Source organism: Gorilla gorilla, chromosome 2 (assembly GCF_029281585.2).
Source record: "Gorilla gorilla gorilla isolate KB3781 chromosome 2, NHGRI_mGorGor1-v2.1_pri, whole genome shotgun sequence".
Lineage (NCBI taxonomy): Eukaryota > Metazoa > Chordata > Mammalia > Primates > Hominidae > Gorilla > Gorilla gorilla.
The window spans coordinates 131,055,057-131,079,220 of NC_086017.1; the positions used below are offsets into that span (position 1 = coordinate 131,055,057).

The 24,164-nt window shown below is 40.0% G+C and overlaps 1 protein-coding gene across 6 annotated transcripts in view; it reads right to left on the reverse strand.

Annotated features, from left to right (window-relative positions):
• GPR156 (G protein-coupled receptor 156) overlaps positions 1–24,164 on the reverse strand; it is a 129,591-nt gene that overhangs the window by 33,124 nt on the left and 72,303 nt on the right. For all 6 annotated transcript variants that reach the window (XM_055383749.2, XM_019024080.4, XM_055383748.2 and 3 more), the window contains exons 4-5: positions 2,925–3,054; positions 2,572–2,682 (exon numbers count right to left, since the gene is read on the reverse strand). In XM_055383749.2, coding sequence (XP_055239724.1) covers positions 2,572–2,682; positions 2,925–3,054 — 241 coding nt within the window. The remainder of the gene's footprint in view (positions 1–2,571; positions 2,683–2,924; positions 3,055–24,164) is intronic.

Here is a 24,164-nt window from a genome sequence, read left to right on the forward strand (position 1 = left end):
GGTGTTGGAATAATCAAATGTCTATATGTAAAAAACTAAAATTCAATCAATACATCATACCATATACCAAAATTAACTCAAAATGGATCATAGGCCTAAATGTCAAAGCTAAAACTCTAAAATTTCTGGAAGTAAACACATGAGAAAACCTTTTGGGGCCTTAAGTTAGGCAAAAATTTCTTAAATATAATACCAAAAACATGATCCATAAAAGAACACAATGGGGCCGGGTGTGGTGGCTCATGCCTGTAATCCTGGAACTTTGGGAGGCTGAGGCTGGTGAATCACTTGAGGCCAGGAGTTTGAGACCAGCCTGGCCAACATGGTAAAGCCCCGTCTCTACTAAAAATACAAAAACAAACAAACAAATAAACAAGAAACCTAAAAACAAAGAACACATTGGTAAATTCAACTTCATCAGAATGAGAAATGTCTTATCTTTGAAAGACATTCTGAAGTAAATGAAAGTAAAAGGAACAAAATAACAAACTGGAAGAAAATATTTGCAAATCATACATCTGATAAAGGGTTTGTATCCAGAATATAAAAAGAACTCACAAAACTCAATAATAAGACAACAAAAAATCCAATTTAAAAATGAGTGAGGCTGGGCGTGGTGGCTCACACCTGTAATCCCAGCACTTTGGGAGGCCAAGGCAGGCGGATCACAAGGTCAGAAGTTCGAGACCAGCCTGGTCAACATGATGAAACCCCATCTCTACTAAAAATACAAAAATTAGCCGGGTGTGCTGGTGGGTGCCTGTAATCCCAGCTACTTAGGAGGCTGAGGCAGGAGAATTGCTGGAAACCAGAAGGCAGAGGTTGCAGTGAGCCAAGATCACACCACTGCACTCCGGCCTGGGCGAAAGAATGAAACTCTGTCTCAGAAAAAAAAAAAATGGGTGGAAAATTTGAACAGACAGTTTGCCAAAGAAGGTGTATGGGTGGCAAATAAGCAAGTGAAGAAATGCTCAATACTGCATTAGAGAAATGCAAATTTGAAAGCATAATGAGATACTACCACACATACCTATTAGAATGCCTAAAATGAAAAAGACTGATCAAATCAAATGTTGCCAAGAATGTGGAGGAAATGGACTCTCATACATTGCTGGTGGAAATGCAGAATGGTACAACCACTTCGAAAAACAGTCTGACCATTACTCAAAAAGTTAAATATACACTTACCATATGATCCAACCATACTCTTAGGTTTTCACCCAAGAGAAATAAAAGCCTATGTCTAAACAAAGACTTTGTACATGAATGTTCATAGCAGCTTTAATTTTAATTGCCACAACTGGCGATAACCCAAACATCCATCTACAGATAAGCAAATTGTGTCTATGCATTGTAATACTACTCAGCAATAACAAAGAAATAACTATTGATGCACACAACATAGATAAATAACTATAATATTCATAAAAACAATTATGTGAGTAAAATAAGCCAGAGAAAACAGAGTCCATACTGCATGGTTCCATTTATGTAAAACTCTGGAAAATGCAAACTCATCTACAGTGACAGAAAGCAAATCAATGATTTCCTGAGGATAGGAACAAGGGATATAAGGATTGGACAGGGGAGGGAGATAACAAAGGGTTGCAAGGAAGCTTTTGAAGATGAGGGATATGTTCATTATGCACCATGTTTCTTGGTTGTATATCCATGTCACAATTTATCAAATCATATGCTTTAAATATGTGCAGTTCACTGCATGTCAGTTATACTTCAGTAAAGCTGTTTAAAAAAGAAATTGGTGTTCTTGAGGGATGAATGCAGTTTTTGTCCTTTTAGGCAATCTTCTTCATAGGTATGGTTGCTCACAGCTGAGCTTTTGGTAAGTATGCACCCTGATTCAATAACATTTGCTAAAATAAATTCCCATCATTCCAGAGAAGTAAACACCAACTGAATGATATATTGGGTCTGGGCAGGGCCTATACCCAATGAGGATAATGGTCAGGAATTGAGGTTTGAGCAGTGTCATCAGACAACCTGATAAAATGGGGAAATGTGGTTAAGTTGATGACTGATATCAGGGACATGTCGGTGATCTGGCTGCTACATAACTTAGAGTTGATTCTATCTGCTCTTCCTTGCTCACTGCTCTGGGCACATCCTTCTCAGTACAGAGAACTGCCTTCTACATAGAAAAGAACTGGACTCCAGGGAAGGAAATAACTACTTACTTGCTATAGTTTCTCTGTAATCACTCTTCCTCCCTTCACTTCCAGCTCGCACCTGTGCCAAACAACAGTCTCTGGGTATCTTGTTCTGCCTCACACTGGTGCCAGGTATTGGCCAGCTCACATGTCCCCACAGGGCCTGGGGTACATAGGAACCAGAGCCCACGTTTGAAGCCCTATCTTCAACAGCACTGATCCACAGCCTTCCAGGCCTGAGGCCTTATGAGGTTTCATGATTCCAGGGTTTGGAATGAGAAACAAGAACTTTGGATGTCCTGAAAGGGGCTAGGCTCAGTAATGTGCATGAGCTTCTCTAGCTGTTAACCAATGCTGAAGCTGCCATCTACAGTCAAGCATTGTGTACTTGCTGCCTACTCACCACTCTCTTGTCCGGGACCCTTTGGGTAAACACCTTGTAGAGTCGCCAGCTCTTTCCCAGAATGGGGCCAAACACAAGGGAGGTCCCAATGCACAGCATGGACAGTCTTGTCTATGGGTGGAAGGGGACAGAAGAGTCACAAGAGGAACCTTTATCAGTTCTCCACACACTCTGATCTGGGTCTGGGTCCCACAGAGGGCACGAGGTACAGAGTGAACCTCACCAAGTGTTCTGGGATTCCCTCGAAAAGTGCCCACTCCAAGGATAAAGGAAACCACCACCCACGGGAGCAGCTGGTTTAAAAAAATAATCAAAACATTATAGTCAAAACCAAATTTTAAAACTTCACCTACCTGAATGAGAGTTTCCATTGAGCTCCCCACTAAAACATCCTGAATCCCAAAGAGGTAAGCGCTACTGTAAGTGAGACAACTGCCCAGTAAGGTCACAATGTTCAGATTGGGACTGGACATCTTCACAATCCTAGAGGGGATCAGGAAGAAAGACACTTATAGCCATGACCTTTTGCCTTGGGGCCAAAGACCTACGAGACCAAAGCTTCCTCACCAGCATAATCTCCAATGCAGCCTTGGAGTGAAGGACCACTGGGAAGAAACCTCTTTACAGCCCTGTGAAAACTTATGATTTCTTTAAATTTATTTTCAAAAAGAACTAAACTCTGGCACTTATTCCTTGTATAACTCCCAAATCTTTTAAAAGAAGGATGACTACCTACAAACAGGTGGTATTGGAGAAGAGTTGGGATTTTATCCATGAAGTTTATGGTTGCTAGGGTATTGCCATGTGCAGCTTAGTGAATAAATAACCAGCAGGTAGATATCCACAGAGTTTGGAGCCCTTAGAAAGAGGTTTTTTTTTTTCACATACTATTTACTTTATTTGATATGTAAACCATTTTCCTCTACTTTTCCAAGAAAGAAAGAGGATAAAGGGATTAGAAGCAGGAAATTGGGGAAAGGCCTTTTCTCAAGTATTAATAGTTTTAGATGAGATTGGAGACAAATTTGAAAGTTAGAGGGAGATGTAAATAATCAGGGTTTCAGACAAATACCCTGGGCACCAACAGAAGTTCAGGATGTGAACTGGTTAACCTAAGGGCAATGCCAGGCTCACACTGGACAGTGACTGATACTAATTAATTACAAGTAACAAGAAGGAAAGACATTGTATTTAAGAATTGTAATCTAAATAGTGTATATAAATGCAACATTTCTACTAATAGTCATTTGATAATTATACTGTTATACTTTTATTTTTAAATCATAACTAAGGAGGAGAGCATTCTTACCTATGTCTCTTGATGACATGGCAGACTGCCTTAAAGGCAGGGCCAAGGCAAAACTATCCACTTAGTGAAGCTTGTTCTAACCACAGGCAAAGCACCTAGGAGGCACTAAACAGTTTGGCAGTGCTGGATTTGCAAGCGTCATAACTGCCAGGAGCACGGCTTAGTTACTTTGTGTCTGACATTGTAATACATCCATACACACAAGAACACCAAACCACTGTCCCAGGCCCCAGGTACTGTCAGCATAGGCCAGTGAGTCCAGTTGAGCTTAGCCTTGTTTTGGAGGGAAGATTTTTTTCTTTTTCTAAAAGTGAGAGCAACTTTCATGCACACCCTTTTCTAAAATGAGAATAATAATTATACGATCTACCTTCAAAGAGTTGTAAGGATTTAATAAGGCAATATGGCAAAATGCTTGGCACACGGCCTGGCACATAGTAGGCATGTTGCCAACATCAGCTGCTTATATTATAATCTCACTGTCCTCCTCTTCCAGGTTTTAGAAACCTAGGAATCACCTTTTCCTTCTTCTGTTTCTTTATCAGAAACACCCAATCAATTGCCAAGTTTCTTTCATTTCTTCTTCTTTTTTTAATTTTTTTGAGACAGAGTCTTGCTCTGTTGCCCAGGCTGAAGTGCAATGGCATGATCTTGGCTCACCACAACCTCTGCCTCTCTGGTTCAAGTGATTCTCCTGCCTCCCGAGTAGCTGGGATTACAGGTGCCCGCCACCATGCCCAGCTAATTTTTGTATTTTTAGTAGAGACAGGTTTCACCATGTTGGCCAGGCTGGTCTCGCACTCCTGACCTCAAATGATCTGCCTGCCCCGGTCTCCCAAGGTGCTGGGATTACAGGTGTGAGCCACTGTGCCCGGCCTCTTTCACTTCTTATTTCAAAGTCTGAGTTTTCTCTCACTCTCCATCCTTTTTTTTTTTTTTTTTTTTTTTTTGAGACAGAGTCTCTCTCTGTTGCTCAGGTTGGAGTGTAGTGGTATGATCTTGGCTCACTGCAACCTCTGCCTCCTAGGTTCAAGCAATTCTTCTGCTTCAGCCCCCTGAGCAGCTGGGATTACAGGTGCCCACCACCACGCCAGGCTGATTTTTGTATTTTTAGTAGAGAGAGGCTTTTGCCATGATGGCCAGGCTGGTCTCAAACTCCTGACCTCAAGTGATCTGCCTGCCTCAGCCTCCCAAATTTCACTCTCCATTTTTTTTTTTTTTTTGAGACAGTGTCTTGTTCTGTTGTGCAGGATGGAGTGCAGTGGGGCAATCTCGGCTCACTGCAACCTCCACCTCCTAGGTTCAAGTGATTCTCACACCTCAGTCTCCCCAGTAGCTGGGTTTACAGGCACGCACCACCACACCCATCTAATTTTTGCATTTTTAGTAGAGATGGGGTTTCACCATGTTGGCCAGGCTGGTCTCGAACTCCTGACCTCAGGTGATCCGCCCACCTCGGCCTCCCACAGTGTTGGGATAAAGGTGTGAGCCACCGCGCTTGGCCTCTCCATTCTTGGTACCATGTTTATCCATGATACAATCATGTTAGGAGCAATGGAACTGGGGTTGAGGGTAACAGGTGGGAATACCAGCTCTGCCACTCACAGCTGACTAAGCCCGTCTGACCGGGAAACAGGCTCCTATTTCCTCATCTGGAAAATGAAAATAACATCATCTTCTGTATCTACCCCACAGTTTATTGCAAAGATGAGATGATGTATGTGCCAAAACTGTTTGCAAACTTTAAGATGATGCAAAAATATTACTTTTTAGATTTTTGATGTAACCTTCAGCTCTCAGTAAACACCAAATTTTTCCTGTTCTAGTACATTCTGTACATTACATTCAGATTTATTAATCTTAACATGCCACATTTATATTTGGCAAAAGAGCTACATGTATAAACAACAATCTTCTATGGTTTACCTTAAGTCTCCTGTATCCAAATTTAAGATCTAGCCCTATCGTATGATCCACTTATTCATTCAGGTCTGCCTCCTCAGCCTCCATGTCTTCAGATTGTGGACTTATGGAGAGTGATTTTCCTTAATTTCTTTATCTCTCCACAAAAGAAGGGGACTATGTGGTGAATATTAACTACAGAAGTAAGAACAGTGCTAACCAGCAGCTTCACAAAGCATTTTTTAAAGAAAGGTACTACATTAGAGAGACCAGTGCTGACACTGATTCAGAGCAGAGAGTACTGCTGACCTGGCACCGGCTGCACAGGGCAGTCAGAAGTTTGAGCAATGGCACAAGCAGTGGGTGGACTCCTGCAAGACCCATAACCCAGGCCATTCCTCCCCATGGCCATTCTCACATTCCTGCACATAAGCCATGACTATCTGATGGTGACCTCGTCACCAAGCAACTGCCTGGATTTCACAGCCACATGTCTGTTTGGTCCAGATCACTGATCGGTACGTTTCTCTCATAATTTTTCTTTGGACCCATTTTATTTGAGTATCACTATACAATCAGTTTTCCTTTGAGTGATACAGTACTACATGAAATCCTGATTGAGGATTCCTTCTCTTTCTGATTTAGTTAAGAGGAACTCAATTTAGTTATTTTCCAGAAAATATACATTGAATAGTTTTCACCTGTCAGACAGTGGTGCTAATTCATTATTCAAATAGACATACTATGGACTTATATATGTATATTGTGATATTTTTCCTGAGCAATCTTACTGAAAACTTGCCTCAGGGAACAAAAGATGAATACAAGATGATTTCCCTTTTTTGTTTGGCCAAGTTAACACCTGTGAAGTCACTGAAAGGTGAATCATCTCCAATTCAGCAGGTGAATTATGTATGTCTGGGGAATGTCTTTGCCACGTTGGTAGGAATTCAGCCACCAATGTCATTTATATTTTTCTATTGAGCTAAAAGATGAAGCCTACATAGCTGAATATTTTAATCAGCCACAAACACATAATTTCCACAAAGCAAATAGATTTCAATATTGTATATTTAATTATAGATAGCCAGTACTATCTAGATTACTTGTCTTCCATTTATGAAGAGTAAAAAGCCTGAATTGGGTTACTGTCAGTCAGAAACAAGGTGAATTTTTTTTTTAAAGGATTATATAGCTTTCTCATTATCTCTTCCTCTTCATTTATTGAGTGGAAATGTAAGACAAAAACTTGCTTGATTTTTCTATCCTCAAGTGAGGTTTCAATACATATAGATAAATATTGAACTACATCTGCAAAACCTGTATAATTCTGCATTATCATTTCAATAGTCTCTAATGAATTCAGATGCTTAAGTGACATCCACCAGCTCAATGGTATGATGTTGCAAAAACTTTATCAAATGTTAATTTCTGAACTTGGCAGTTTATTTTATTTGGAGTTACTGAGTCTGAAAACATGGCCAGAGAATGGAGCACAAGGTACTTGTTGGCATGCTGTGACTAACAGAAAACTTTCCTAAGATGTCACAAGACCATGCTCTCTAAAATGCTATAAAAATTGATGTAAATGGTATCACTGAGCTTTAACCTATCCAAAACCAAATATGAATGTCTTTCCAAAATGCTTTTTAATAAAACAATTAAAATTTAAATTGTGAAAATGTATCTGATTTCTTTATCAACTTACTGTTTTTGATCCATGCTACAATGGGATTGTAAATCTATCTCAAATAAAACTCCAAACACTTTTATCATAATGTTATCTGATGTGTTTCAGCAAATTTGATCTTTTAATATCTTGCTTATTTCTAATGTATACACTAATCTGCACCCAATTAAAATTCTGCACACCTCAAGCTAATATTAGTGTGACCTCTAACCATTTGTATTTAAAGTATCCATCATAAGGCCTGACCCCGTTCCTTACTCTCGTGCCTGGGCCACCATCCTCGTAGAACATCCTAGGAGATTTCATTAGCTTTTCAGCCTCCAGAGTTCTAAATTATTCAATCATAATGATTTCACTTTATTCCTCTTCAGACACCCATCCCCAGGTTACACTCTGGGTCTTAGGGTCACTCAGAATGGTTCCCCTTCAGGAATTGTAAACACCAATATCCCAACACCAATTTGACTACAATCTGTTCAAAATTTAACTCCAAGTCTCCCTCTCAATTGCTCACCTTCTTCCCCATTTCAGATAATGGCAACTCCACCTTTCAATTTGCCTGGACCAAAAACCTTGGAGTCATCCTGACTCTTGCTCACCACCCACATCCAATCTGTCATAAATCTTCTTGGCTCTATCCTCGAAATATATCCAGAATCTAACTCCTTCTCATCACCTCTGCTGCCACCACCTGATCAAAGTCTTACTTTGCATTTCTTATTTGGATTATTGCAATAGCCTCCTAACTGGTCTCCCTGCTTCTACCCCGGCACTTCCCTCAAGTCTATTTTCAACATAGCAGCTAGAGTAATCCATTAAAGAGAAATAAGATGACATCACTTCTCTGCTCAAAACCCCACAATGACTCTCTATTTCCCAGAGGGAAAGCCAGTCTTTACCAGAGTCTACAAAGCCTACACACTTGATCCCTGTTGTTTCTTGACCTCATTTCTTACATCTTCTCCAGGCCCACTCCACTCCAGCCACACAGCCTCCTTGCTTTTCCTTGAAAACACCAGGCACTCACACACTGTGAGGCTTTGAATTGGCTGTTCTCTCTGCCTGGAATATTTCAATACATGTATCTGCATAGCTCATCCTCTTTCTCTCCTGATTGCGTGTTCATATGTTACCTTCTCAACCAGAGCTATGATGACAACCCTATTTAAAATTATACCTTATCCTCGGAATTCTGAATCCTTATTCTGCTCTATTCTCTTCCCCTGCCCCCATCCAACCATAGTACTTATTACCTTTTAACATATTACATAATTTACTTGTTTATTATTATGATTTTATTTATTGTTTTCTCCTCCCAATAGCATTGTGCATGATGTACTCTCAGAACTAGAATACTACCTGGACATTGAAGGCACTCAATAAACATTTGAGGAATAAATGAGTGAGCATCCTATCCTCCAGCCCTCTCATGTGCTTACTCCTACCACATTTGTACATTGACAGCGTAGGCTGTCACTTGGAGGTCACAAGACCTCCAGTCACTTGGTTCTTTTGCTTCCTCATAGTTTATCAGTCTCTCTTCCTATCTCTACCTAATTTCAGATCCCCGGTTGGTCATCTGAACTGTTCTCTCAATAACATCCGATTCCCTTTTCAAACAAGCCCTTCTGCAGCATCTGCCCAATAAAACTCCGATCAGAGCCACAATCCATTGTCTGCTTTTGCATCCGGGCAGCTGAGTGGTGCAGGAGAAAATTAGACAACCTTGCAGATTGTTGCCACCAAAACTGACGTTCTCCAACATCAATCTGCCAAGCTTACTGTGCCATCTATCTTTTTATTTATTCTGAGTTATTTCTTTACATTTTCTTTGTGAGTGACTCACCTCACAGGACTCACAGAAACAAGAGCATGTATCTGTCTGGATGATGCCCTCAGTCTAGGTTTGGTGCCATCCTCTATGTCCCTAAAACACCCCAGGGTCTATGTGCATCAGTACAATTGTCATGTTATATTACCACCTTTTAATGTTAGTTCCACCAGACAGTTTCTACTCCTCAAAAGCCAGGCTGTTTCTTATTCTATAACCCACACCATAGTACGGTCTTTGGAAAATGGTAAGTGTTCCATAACCATCTGTTGAATGAATTCATTAATGGATATGGAAACTCCTTCTCTTCTTCTTTGTCCTCTTCCCTAATCTTATTTTTCCCTGGCAAAGCACTCCCCTATTAGGAAGAAGGCTGAGGGCTAAGCATGTGTGCCATATGGCTCTTAAAGTACTACAGATCTGTGAGAGTTGGGGGAGAGTTAGGAACTGGTTCAATGCCTATGTGTTAGGAGGGGCACATTCTGGGTAATTGTGGTGGTTTCAGGGGGATCCCCACAGTCCCCTGGAATGGCTGAGAATTCCTTGGAATCAGTGAACACAAGGGCCAGAGATATTTGGGGGGCTCTGAGTGCTGTGGATGCTGTGAACTTCCATAGACACTGGGTTTTCACCACTTTAACAAATTTGCACACCCCAAACCCTCACTAAAAAGCTTTGCATTCTGGGTAAGCCCTTCCTTTGCTTCCCCTCTTAGCACAGAGCTGAAAAGAGCCTAAAAATAAACGAGAGAAAGCATCCTAACAGGATGCCTGTAAAGCTTTTTCCTCTCATTCTTTTTGTTTCTAGGAAAGTGCAGCACCTTGAAGGAGTGTATATTCACATATGCACTGCGTATATGTTTACTTGTCTCCAGTGAGATAGGGCCACTTGAAAGATTCTTTGCCAATGGCTGAATTCTTGCTGGAGAATTCTCCCAGGAAATGCTTTTGTCCAATATGTTTCTTACATCGTGTGTTGAGAGCCACGCAGGCCCAGAGATACGATGATAGCCCTTGTCAAGCAATTGATGGATGAAATCTCATCTTCACGACCACACAGATTACAGACTCTCAGCAGACATCTGCATTAGAGGTTAACAACATGCATCCCACACCCAGGCTTCAGAAAATCTGCTGATCATGGACTGAGTTGCTGCTTGCAGCTAGGCTAGGAAGCAGGCCTTTTTACACCCTTGAAGCCAGTAAATTATAACTTTTTACATCCTTGAAGCCAGTAAATTTGTAAATTATGTTTTGTCATGAGCCAAACACTCAGCACTGCCTCTTGTCCTGGGTGGGCTTGGCCTTTCCAAATCAGCCTGCTTTCCTGTAGTCCTGCTTTGTTTCACATGGAGAGAGTGAGCTCCTTACCCCGCACTGTCAGTTCAGGCCCACAGCTGCTGAAGTTGCACCTGGAAGAACAAAGACATTCTGCCCACAGAATAGCTGAATGGTTAGCAGTGCTTGGACCTGATGAAACCAAAGGTCTCTTCTAGCTTCTCCCTTCTCAAGTTATGCCAGAGACAGTTTTGTTTTTTTTTTTTTTTTAGACAAAGTCTCACTCTGTTGCCCAGGCTAGAGTGCAGCCAGGCTGGAGTGCAGTGAGGCGATCTCAGCTCACTGCAACCTCCACCTCCCGGGTTCAAGCGATTCTCATGTCTCAGCCACCCCAAGTAGCTGGGATTACAGGCACATGCCACTATCCCTGCCTAATATTTGTAATTTTAGTAGAGATGGGGTTTCACCATGTTGGCCAGGCTGATCTCAAACTCCTGGGCTCAAGTGACCCGCCTGCCTCGGCCTCACAAAGTGCTAGGATTACAGGCATGAGCCACTGCTCCCAGCCCAGAGACAAATTTCTTTTCTCTATCCTTGGCTTATTAATAAGCTGGTTACACTTTGCATTTCTGTCTCTCTTTCTTAACCAGGAAGGGCAGGCTGACTTGGTTTACCAGAGGTGCAATAGAATTTACACCCAAATCAATCAAATAATCAAATAAATAAAATATTTAGCTATAAGTGTGAAAGAAGACTTGCTAAATATCGTGCCCCCAAATTCCCCTTTGGCAAATGACCTTGTTTTCCCCATGCTTTATGAGTTATTGCTTTAATGATCTTCATGTGCCAAACATTAATTCAACAATTCCTAAATACTAACTTGCCAAGGTATTAAGAACCAGTGATAGGAAGGCAAAGGAGATATAATCTCTGCTATCAGCATATTAGGACACCATATCCTTGGTTTCTGACCTTTTCATTGCAAAGACGATTTTGTTATTTGTTCTATTTATTTATTTATTTATTTATTTATTTATTTATTTATTTTGTAAGTAGACAGTTTATTTGGGTGAAGTTTAAGGATTATAACCTGGGAGCAAAGACTCAAGTTGCCTAGAATCTACACTTTCATTAACAGCAGTTGCAAGAGGAGTTGTGAAGACAAAAACAAAGGGACAGAGAGTGGGCTGATAGAGTTGTCAGAAATTTTTATTTAAAGAGGTAACATTGGTTATTGATTAGACATATATCATTATGGTTTAGGGTATGAGATATAGTGTCCAATGAGGTATTATCAGTTTAATATACATCTACTTGTGGCAATAGTGAACAGTTTCAAGAGATGAATACATATTTCAAAGGAGGAGAAAGGCATAACTGCACTTTCATTTCAATGTCTGAGTTTGATAACCAAAAGGACTTTTATTTCCCAAATCTCAAGACCTGGATACAAAATGTAGAGCTGCAGATTTAGGGCCCGAATGGCTGGAGTAGCAGCAGGTGTTACCTGCACATTTGTGAACATTTTACCAAGAGAAAAAAGGGGAAAGTGAAGATTCCCATGTCTGAATGTGTACTCAATGAACACGTTACTGTGATTAGGTTTGTGGGCCCCATGGTCTCTGAATCAGTTTCAGGTCTGAAGATACAAGAGTCATTGAGATAAAACGATTGATTGTTGCCCTGTGAAGTTGGTAGAAATTTGGTTTAGTCTCTCTAGAAGTGACTGTAGAGGACTATAGATACCAAGTAGGCAGAAACACAGTTCTGCCTGCATATTTAGGGGACAGCAGGCACTTTGTTGCACAAGTGTGAGTTGACTGGAAGTCTGAGAGGGAAAGTCCCCTCTAGAGTAAATTCCAGTTGGCACCTTATGTGTTTATATCATGTCTTTTTCTTTAAAATAGAATAAAATTTTAATTTAATATTAGAAGTTGTTTTATCAGTATCCACTAGGCCATTTGACAAAAATCTACATTCCTGAATCTATGTGTACTATAGATATTAATATGTGAATATACATATAAATTGACAGTGTACAAATTTCAGCATTCACAGCTCCCTTGGACTATAAACAGACCTAAGGATCAACTTTTTTTTTTTCTTTCTTTTTTAATTTTTCTTTAAGTTCTGGGATACATAGGCAGAATGTCCAGGTTTGTTACATAGTTATACATGTGCCAGGGCGGTTTGCTGCACCTATCAACCCGTCATCTAGGTTTTAAGCCCCACATGCATTAAGTATTTGTCCTAATGCTCTCCCTCCCCTTGCCCCCCAACCCCCAACAGGCCTCGGTGTGTGATGTTCCCCTCTCTGTGACCATGTGTTCTCATTGTTCAACTCCCACTTAGGAGTGAGAACATGCGGTGTTGGGTTTTCTGTTCCGGTGTTAGTTTGCTAGGATCAACTTTTTAATTTAATTTAATTTTTGAGACAGAGTTTCACTCTCTCATCTAGGCTGGAGTGTACTGGCATGATCTTGGCTTACTGCAACATTTATCTACTGGGCTCAAGCGATCCTCCCACCTCAGCTTCCCAAGTAGCTGGCACTACAAGTGCATGCCATCACACCCAGTTAATTTTTATTTTTTTGCAGAGACCTGGTCTCATTGTTACCCAGGCTGGTCTCAAACTCCTGGACTCAAGCAATCCTCCCATCTTGGCCTCCCAAAGAGTTGGGATTACAGGAGTGAGCCACCTCTCCTGGCCAGGATCAACTTTAAAAGCATCCTTGCAACTATTTTAAAAGCTGAAATATGGAAATTTGGATATAAGACTAAATGCCCACTATCTCATTATATAACGGCTGAAGTTTAGGAACAGTAGTGAAAAAGCAGTGATAAATTCAACATAAGTTGGTGACGAGGAGGGGGAAAAAGCCCCAAAGGATACCCTTACTGGAAAGGAAGTTTGTGTGGCTTTACTTAGGAATATTATGGGCACATTCTGCTTTGTTTGTTTATCTTCAAAAAATTAGTTTCTGAATGTATTTTTGCCATATCTCATGCAATTATAATATATTTTAGATGAGCTTTTAAATGCTGTGGGGAAAACACTAGACACACACACAAAATCCTCTTTTCGCCTAGAACCTCAGACTCTAGGTTACAACCCCGGCATGTGTTGTAATTTATGAGGCAATGATTTCAACTTCCTTTCTCCGTTTAGCTGCAGGAAAAGGCCTTGAGCAATTCCCGGCAGGAAACTTGTAGCTCTTCCAAAAGGGCAGAGCAGATGTCCTGATTTTAAGTAGGGCATGAAGCACAAGCACAATTGGCCATAGGAAACATCCAATCACAAGGAGTCACTGCTAAAGCAGAATATTATGGGCTTCCAGGTGACATGTAAATTGATCTCTTTGAGGCAGGAAAGATTGCCTGCCATACTGGGGAAGATTCCTCTTTCCTCTTTTTTTTTTTTTTTTTTTTTTGAGACGGAGTTTCGCTCTTGTTGCCCAGGCTGGAGTGCAGTGGCGCGATCTCGGCTCGCCGCAACCTCCACCTCCCAGGTTCAAGCGATTCTCCTGCCTCAGTCTCCCGAGTAGCTGAGATTACAGGTGTGCACCACTATGCCCAATTTATTTTGTATTTTTAGTAGAGATAGGGTTTCTCCATGTTGGTCAGGCTGGTCTCAAACTCCTGACCCCAGGTGATCCGCCTGCCTCGGCCTCCGAAAGTGGTGAGATTACAGGCATGAGCCACTGCACTCGGCCACTTTCCTCTCTTTCCTATCTTCAATTCTGTGGCAGAACTCCGGGCCTTGGTGTATCTTGGAATCTGAGAGGAATCCTGAACAGTGACAGCTGCTGGAATGGTTCCCCATTAAGCCAGAATCTAGGAATTCATGATGTTGGGACTGGGTTTTACTCAGCTTTGTCCCCATCAGCACCTTCTACAAGGCCCCGAGCCTAGTAGAAACTTATTAAATGCCTGTTACACTGCATAAATCATTAGAATTGGAAGGTTCAGTACTTGGAAGAGATGAAAGGAAGCGTGCTGTACAGGAAGGCCTTGCTTGCTCCCACCTATCTCTCCACAGCAGGACTGGAGTCCTTGGGTTCTGAGGAACACAGTTTGAAAATCAGTGATCTGACCTGATTCCTTCATTTTTAGATGAAGAAATTTGCATGCTGTTTTATCGCCAGATAGGGACCATGTTGGGACAGCAAATCCAGATGTCCTGACTCCTGGTTTCCTTCAGTGTTCTTTCACTTCCCACTAGTGGACCCAACTGCCTGGGGCCTGTTTTCATCACACTGATTAATGAAGACCCAGGGTCTTCCTGCCCTAGTTTCTAACGTCCTGTAGTAGTGCTGGTAGGCCAAGAATTTTCACCTGCCTCCTCAACTGAGGATCCACAAAGCCCCCATTTATAGCCGGCAGTGTCAACAAGAGGAGACAGAGAGGAAGCCATGAATCTCCCGGGGGGCACAGAGCCTGCAGAGCCTCCTGCTGGGTTTTGCCTGCCCCTTTAGATTCTGACTGCTGGCTTGGACCTTGGACCTTGGCACAATTTCCATGATGCCTCTCGGATTTATCTACTCACTGAACTCCAGACTGAATTCTTGCTACAATCAGCTTTGGGTTCTTGGTTTCTGTCATCGTCTGGTGTCTCCACTGGCTTCAGCAATGGCCTGGAAGTGTCTGCGCCAGGCTGTGGCAGGAGTTGTAGAGTCTGCCCATGTAATGTGATGTAAAAAGAACAACTAATAGACAATATGTATGTGTTTAAGCATCTTTTATGGATTACTACTGAGGTAACAGTGTAGTGGAAAGAGCTTGGGCTTTGCCATCAGATTGCCTAGGTTTACTGTGTTGTTTATAGATGTTGGAGATTTGCCTAACCACTCTGAAGCAGTTTCCTCATCTGAAAATGGGGAAAATAGTATTTATCCTGCATGCTATAAAGGTTAGAAATAGTGTATTTAAAGTGCAAAGCACATAAAAGACATGTAATAGAAAGTAACAACTATTTTAATTTAAATTGTATTTACATATATAGGGACTGAGGGCTGATATAATTTATGAGTTGGAAGCATTGAAGGATCCTGAAGAAACTTTAATCCAAAATTACATTATGGTCAGAATCATCTGAGTGTATTATTGTTACGTCTTAGAAAATTGGTAATGGCATAGAATAGTATTAAAAAGAGTAGCCAACACTGATTATCTATGTGCTAGGTGGTTGCTAAGCCCTCTACATAGACAATCTAATGTAATCAGCTTTCAGAGTTAAGTAGTATCATTACCCCTGTTTTTAAATAGAGAAACAGGGTATAGCAAAGTTCAATAGAACAATCAAGCCACTGGATTTGAGGCTGGGTTTGATTCCAGAGCCTGAGTTCTTATGCCATTTAATCTTTCACTGCACACATAACCTTTTGTGACCATTGTTAAAGAGGAACCCTTTTCCCCTTCTCTCCGTTTTCCCTATTGAGAAAATGGAGGCCTATTGAGGAGAGATTCCGGCCCCCTTCCCCATATGGGAAGCTGATGAGAAGGAAGCTTTCATTTCCCTTTCCACCTTAGTATTAGCTCCTCCCCAAGCCAGGAGTGACCTGTTTGAGAGGCCTGGCCCACGTTCTACCAAATGTTCTTCAAGGCAAGAATCTCCACTTCCCTTTACCCCTTTCCCACCTCCACCAGGCAGTGAGCTCTCCACTTCCTGGGTCCTGTTTTAGCATTATGTCAAGCAGTGCTTTCTAATTTAGCTTTCGTCAGAAATCCCTGTGCTTTATTTTTCTCAAAAGCTTTTCATTTTGAAATTATTTAAGACTCACAAGAGGTTGCAAAAACAGTACAGAGAGTTCCTGTGTATCCTTCGCCCAGCTTTCCCCAATAACATCGTACATAACCAGAGTTCATGATCAAAATCAGGAAATTGACATTAGTGCAATACTATTATATAAACTACAGGCTCTATTTAAATTTCACCAGTTTTTATGTGCACTGTGTGTGTGTGTGTGTGTATGTAGTCCTATGAAATTTATCACATATATAGATTTCTATGAAATTCACCACACGAAACCACCATCATAATCAGGATAGTGAACTGTTCCATCACACATACACACTTAATAAACACAACTCTCTCACGCTATCCTTTATAGTGACACGCTTCCCCAGCCTAACTCCTAGGAACCACTAACCCATTCTCCATCACTATAAATTTGTCTTTTAAGAATGTTGTATAGAACTGGACTCTTAGAGTGTGTAAGCTTGTGAGACTGACATCTGTCACGCAGCATATGCCCTTGAGCTCCATCCAAGTTGTTGCATGTATCAATACTTTGTCCCATGTTTATTGCTAGATAGTATTCCATTGTATGGATGTCCCACAGTTTATCCATTCACCTGTTGAAGGATATTTGGGTTTCCAGTTTTTTTCTCCCAGCTTTATTAAGGCAGAATTGACAAATATTATATATTTATGGTATACAACATGGTATTTTGATATTTGTATACATTGTGAAATAATTAAAATTATGAAATCAATTTAATCAACATCCATCACTGCACGTACTTATCTTTTTTTATGGTGAGAACATTTAAGACATACTCTCTTGGAATTCTTCAAGTATACAACACGTTATTACTAATTATAGACACTATACTGTATAGCTCTCCACAACTTATCTGTCCTACCTGGAACTTTGTGCTCTTTGATCTGACCAACATCTCTCTATTCCTGTCAACCACCTCCACCCTAGTCTGTGGCAACTACCATTCTACTCTCTGCTTCTACTGAGTTCAACTTTTTTAGATTCCACATGTAAGTGAGATCATGTAGTATTTGTTTTTCTATGTCTTGCTTATTTCACTTAGCATAATGTCTTCCAGGTTCATCCATGTTTTTGCAAATGCCAGGATTTCCTTCTTTAAGACTAAATAGTACTCCATCGTGTGTGTGTATGTGTATATATATATCTCATATTTTCTTTATCCATTCATTAGTAAATGAACACTTAGGTTGGTTCCATATCTTGGCTATTGGGAATAATGTTGCAGTGAACATGGGAGTGCAGGTATCTCTTTCATACACTGATTTCATTTCCTTTAGATATACACCCAGAAGTAGAATTGCTTGATTATATGATAGTTCTATTTTTAATTTTTTGAGGAACCTCCATACCGTTTTCCATAATAGTTGTACTAATTTACATCCTCACAAATAGTGTATAGGGTTCCCTTTTCTCCAAATCCTCCCCAACTCTTGCTATCTCTCTTTTTCATAAGAGCCATTCTAACAGGTATGAGCTAATAACTCATGGTTTTAATTTGCATTTCTTGATGATCAGTGATGTGAGAATTTTTTCATATACCTGCTGGACATTTGTATGTTTTCTTTTGAGAAGTGTCTATTCAGGTCCTTTGTCCACTTTTTACTGGATTATTTGTTTTCTTGCTATTGATTTGAGTTCCTTATAGTCTTTGAATATTTACCCCTTACCAGATGTATGGTTTGCAAATATTTTCTCCCATTCTGTAGGTTGTCTCTTCACTCTGTTTATTGTTTCCATTGCTGTGCAAAAACTTTTTAGTTTAATCCCATTTGTCTATTTTTTGTTTTGTTGCCCGTGCTTTTGGGGCCATAACCAAAAAATCATTGCCCGGACCAATGGCAGGAGCTTTTCTCCTATGTTTTCTTCTGATAGTTTTTACAGCATCAGGTCATACATTTAAGCTTTTAATTCATTTTCGAGTGGATTTTTTGTATATGGTATAAGGGTCCAATGTCCAATTTCTTTTTTTTTTTTTTTAAGACTGGGTCTTGCTCTGTTGCCCAGGCTGGAGTGCAGTGGTGCGATCTCAGCTCACTGCAACCTCTGCTTCCTGGGTCCAAGTGATTCTCCTGCCTCAGCCTCCCAAGTAGCTGGAATTACAGGTGCATGCCACCATACCTGGCTAATTTTTGTATTTTTAATAGAGACAGGGTTTCACCATGTTGGCCAGGCTGGTCTCCACTCTTGACCTCAAGTGATCGGCCCACCTTGGCCTTCCAAAGTGCTGGGGTTACAGGTGTAATTTCATTCTTTTGCATGTGGATACATAGTTGTCCCAACACCATTTATTGAAGAGGCTGTCCTTTCTCTTTTGTGTTTTCTTGGTACTTTTGTCAAAAATCAACTGACTGTAAGTGGATGGATTTATTTTTGGGCTCTCTATTCTGTTCCATTGGTTTGTCTGTTTTTATGCCAGCATCATGCTGTTTTGATTACTATAGCTTTGTAGTAGATTTTGAAATTAAATAGGCTAGGGTGATACCTCCAGCTTTGTTCTTATTGGTGAAGATTGTTTTGGCTATTTGGGGTCTTTTGTGGTTCCATAAGAATTTTAGTTTTTTTCATATTTCTGTGAAAAACACCATCAGAATTTTGGTAAGATTGCATTGCATTTGTAGATTGCTTTGGTAGTATGGCTGTTTTAAAAATATAAATTTTTTCAATCCATGAATATGGGATATCTTTCCATTGATTTGTGCCTTCCTCATTTATTTCATCAGTGTTTTATAGTTTTCAGTGTATAGATCTTTCATCTTTTAGGTAAAATTTTTCCCAAGTTTTCATTTTTTGATGCGATTACAAATGGAATTGTTTTCTTGATTTCTTTTTTGATTGTTAATGTTTCCAGTTTTTGACTATTACAAACAAAGCTGCTAAAAACATTTGCATACAGCTTTTTTGTGTGAACATACATAGTTACTTCTCTAGGGTAAATACACAGGAGTGAAACTGCTGAATCGCACAGTGATGGAATAATTTTATAAGAAACTTCTAAAGTGTTTTCCAGAGTAGGTACATCAGCAATGTATGAGAGATTCAGCTTCTCTGCATCCTTGCTGACATTTGCTTTATTTGTTTTTTTTAAAAACTTTTATTTTAAGCTCAGGGGTACAAGTGTATATTTGTTACATAGGTAAATTAGTATCATTGGAGTTTACTGTACAGATTATTTTATCACCCAGGTAGTAAGCCTAGTACCCGTTGGTTATTACTTTGCTGACATTTGTTATTGTCAGTGTGTAAGCTGTTGGTTTGTGTGGTGTATATCGACCTTTAAGAGTAGATGCCTTGGACACCATTTGATCTTAGCCCTCTCTATTTACTCTAGCTAGACTGAATCCTGGAGGGAAGGGGGTATATTTTAGTATGCTGAATTCTTATCAAGCACCTGTTATGTGCTAGACACTATGGCAGGTGTCAGAACACAGCACCATTGTATTTGACTCTGGGGACTCACAACTTAGCAGACCAGATAAATAAGTGAATAAGTAAACATGGTTATTAAATAATGCAGTAAGTAATACAGGTATGTGTAAAGTGCTATGGCCATTGATAAAAAAATTGTTCCCTAGAACAGTGGTTCTTAAATTTTAGAATGCATCAGAATCACCTGGTGAGCTTGCTAAAATTCACATTGCTGGTCCTTATCACACAAAGTTTTGGATTAAACAGAGTCTAAAGTGGGGCCCCAAGAAATTGTATTCTAACAAGTTCCCAGGTGATACTGCTGCTCTGGCCCAGTGCCCACATTTTGAGAGATAGAAATTTGTCTTAAAGGATAGATAGGAGTTTGTCAGGTGATAAATGAGAAGAGTTATGAAACAAGGAAGAGCATGAACAAAGACATGGTGAGGAATGTGCATGGTGTGCTCAAGGAATGGCCATTCTCATGTATGACCAGGGCACAACTTAATTTCAAGGGGAAAAGTGGATATTTTATGTTAGAGCCAGACTACAAAAGACCTTAAATACTTACCTAAGGAGTTATGTAGGCAGTAGAAGTCTGTATTTTAAAACTAGATTGTGTTTGGGGAAAAAAAAATGCTGGCAAGAGATCAGTAGCTGAAAATGTCGGCAAGATGAGTTAGGGGACTATTGCAATAGTCCAGATGAAAAACAAATGAAGACTATGGTTGGGCAATGGAGATGGACAATAGAAAGATTTGAAAGACATTTCAGAGGTTAAATATCTAAAACCTGGTAACTAGCTGGATGTGTAGGGAGACAAAGGAATCCAGAATGAGAACGGGTGGATGGTAGTGCTATTAACCACGACAGGAATTACACAAAGGAAGAGCAAGTTTGCTGGTAAGATAGTAATCTGGTTTTGGTTACTGGATCAGAATAAACTGTGAAACATCTATATGACTATATCAACCATGAAGTTAGAAAATGGGAAGAGAGGCAGCACTCGGATATGTCACAGGAGAGGTTAAAACAAGGTGAAGGATATAGTGTAAGAAGTGAATCGAGACTGGAACCCAGAGTGTTACCAAAATTAAATAGGTAAGGCTTGTCTGAAGTCAGTAGTGTCTACAATTAATTGATCACAACCAGTTACAGATTTCTGTGTTCCTTCTCCATTCCCACTGCTTCACTTCACTAGCCTTAAAAAAAAACAAAAAAGAGAAATACCTAAGTAATTCTGGAGCCAGTGAAGGTAGATAGTAAGAAGTAGACAGGTAAAACCAGGACATTCACATATAATAAATGTTAAGAAAAGAGGTTTCAGAAAGGAAGAACAGAAGAGACAGTTAACGGTGTTATATATCAAAAGGCTAGAAAGAATTTAGTCTAAAAAGAGATCTGTTGATTTAATGACTTTGGCAATGAGTCAGATTTAATGACCTTTCAATGGAGTTAGAAGAATGGGTTGAAGAATGAATTGGAGATGAGAAAGTGAGGTGACTAGGGTAGACTATACACTTAGGAGCCTTGGTGGTAATAGGAGAGGGAGGACAAGGGCAGTGGCTTTAGGGAGAGGCAAGACGAGAAAAATTTCTTCTGGAGGCCTTCAGAAATCTCAAGATAAACACCAAGAGTTTCCAGTGATTAATCAGTATTTATTCTGCCTACCTGACTTGAAATATGCAAAACACAGAAAACCATTTAATTAACTACTACTGATCCATTCGTAGTAGGCAATTTGAATGTGCTATCACTCTGGTATCTTTCTCAATACATTCAGAGGCATATAATTAGTTTGTCTATCGTCTTTTGGTGCCTCAGCACTCCCTGTGCCCCCTTATTCTCAGCAAAAGATCCCACTGTTATTCTAGCTTCTTCCTTTTAATAGATTTTAAATAATCCCTTTATGTGTTTTGGACTCTCTTCGAAAGTGTTTCTTAAAGTCTTTTTTCCTATTTTGTACTTAACCTAATACACTCTGTGGGCTCCCTGCTCTCCCTTGGGTAGCTTTTTACATTCTTTGAGAGATGTCATTTTCCCTCCACAATAACCACTGTGACTGTCACATTTTTATGTGATTGGATTTTTAAAAATTCTCAGATACTCTTTTTCTATGCTTCCAATAAAGTCTCTTAAAATAGCCTCCAATCTTTTTATGCCTTTCAAAAGCCTCCCTTTCCATTTTCTACTAGCTAATACTCATTTTTTTTCACTTTCCTTAATGAACATTGAATAATTGACATAAACTATCTGGGCTTAAAGATTTAATTGTCATGATCACTCACATTTATTGGCTCTCCCATGGTTACCTCATAAAACCAATTCCTGCTCACTAGGCAAGAACCACAGCCAGACATTTTCTGTAGCTATAGGTGGTTTGAAACTTCCTATTATAGGGAAGTTCATCAATCTTTATTACAAATCTCAACTCTATCTTTTGACCTGATTAGGCATTTTACGATTCACATTTGAGTTAAGTCTCCCATTTTTAATACCTGGCATAATTTCTAAATTATCAAATCTTTAACATTTTTATATTGGTATCATCAGTTTAGTCATGTAATCTATAGCAATGGCTCTCAAACATTAGAATCAACTGGAGATTTGTTTCTAAAACTGTTGCCTGGGTCCTACCCCAAGATATTATCATTTAACTGGCCTAGGGTAAAGCCTGAGCATCAGGATTTTAGGAAACTTTAATGTGAACCAAGTTTGAGAACTATTGATTTAAGAGCATTTCTTCTTCTCCTTCTCCTCCTCCTCTTTTTCCTCCTCCTCCTTCTTCTTTCTCCTCCTCCTTCTCTCCTTCTCCTCCTCTTCCTTCTTCTTCTTCCTCCTCCCTCCTCCTCCCTCCTCCTCCTCTTCTTCCTCTTCCTCTTTCTTCCTTTTTTTTTTTTTTTCAGAGATGGGGGCTCACTCTGTCACCCAGGCTGGAGAGCAGTGACATAATCATAGCTCACTGAAACATCAAATTCCTGGGCTCAGGCAATCCTCCCACCTCAGCCTCCTGAGTAGCTGGGACTATAGGCCAATTAATTTAAGTATATTTCCAAGACAATATTTATTTATTTATTTATTTATTTATTTATTATTTTTCTGAGACAGAGTCTCAATCTGTCGCCCAGGCTGGAGTGCAGTGGCACAATCTCGGCTGACTGAAACCTCCGTCTTCTGGGTTCAAGTGATTCTCCTGCCTCAGCCTCCAGAGTAGCTGGGATTACAGGCATGTGCCACCAATACCCAGCTAATTTTTGTATTTTTAGTAGAGATGGGGTTTCGGCATGTGGCCAGGCTGGTCTCAAACTCCTGACCTCAGGTGATCTGCCTGCCTCAGCCTCCCAAAGTGCTGGGATGACAGGCATGAGCCACCGGACCCGGCCCCAAGACAATCTAATTTTTTTAAATGTCAAAGGATTTGAATAGACAGTTCTCCAGGGAAGATAAGCAAATGGATAATAAGTACATAAAAAGACACTCAGCATCATTGGTCACAAGGGAAATACGACTCAAAACCACAATGAGATACCCACTAGGATGGCTAGAATTAAAAAGGCAGATAATAAAACAAGTGTTAGTGATGATGTAGGGAAACTAGAACCCTCATACATTGTTGGTGGGATTGTGAAATGGTATAGTCACTTTGAAAAACAGTTCTACACTTACGTTACACAGTCACCATATAACCCAGGAACTCCACTCCTAGGTATATACCCAGATAAGTAAAAACATATGTTCATGAAAAAACTTGTACACAAATGTTCACAGCAGCATATTATTCTTAAGAGCCTCAAAGTGGAAACAACAGATAGCATCAACTGATGAATGGATAAACAAAATGTGGAATATCCATATAATGGGATGTTCAGCCATGAAAAGGAATGAAGTAACGCTTTATGCTACAACACAGGGAAACCTTATAAATATTATGCTAAGATTATGCTAAATGAGAAAAGCCAGACACAAAGGGCCCCATGTTCAATAATTCCATTTATATGAAATGTCCAGAATAGGCAAATCTATAGAGATAGAAAGTAGACTAGTGGTTTCCAGGTGTGGGAGGAAGAGAGAAATGAGGAGAGACTGCTAACAGGTACAAGGTTTTGTTTGCAGGTGATAAAAATGTTCTGGAATTAGATAGTGATGGTGGTTACCCAAGCTTGTGAATATACTAAAAACTATTAAATTGCAAACTTTAGAAAGGAAAACTTCATGGTATGTAAAGAATATCTCAAAAGGAAAACAGAGTAAGTATATTCCTCTTGTTATCTTATGTGTCCAAGGAATTCTTACTCATGGATATTGGAGAAAAACTCCTCTTGCCAATAACATTTCTATTTTACTATTGTTCATTGTATATCTCATACAAAACTATGAGATTTTCTCTTTTGAGAGC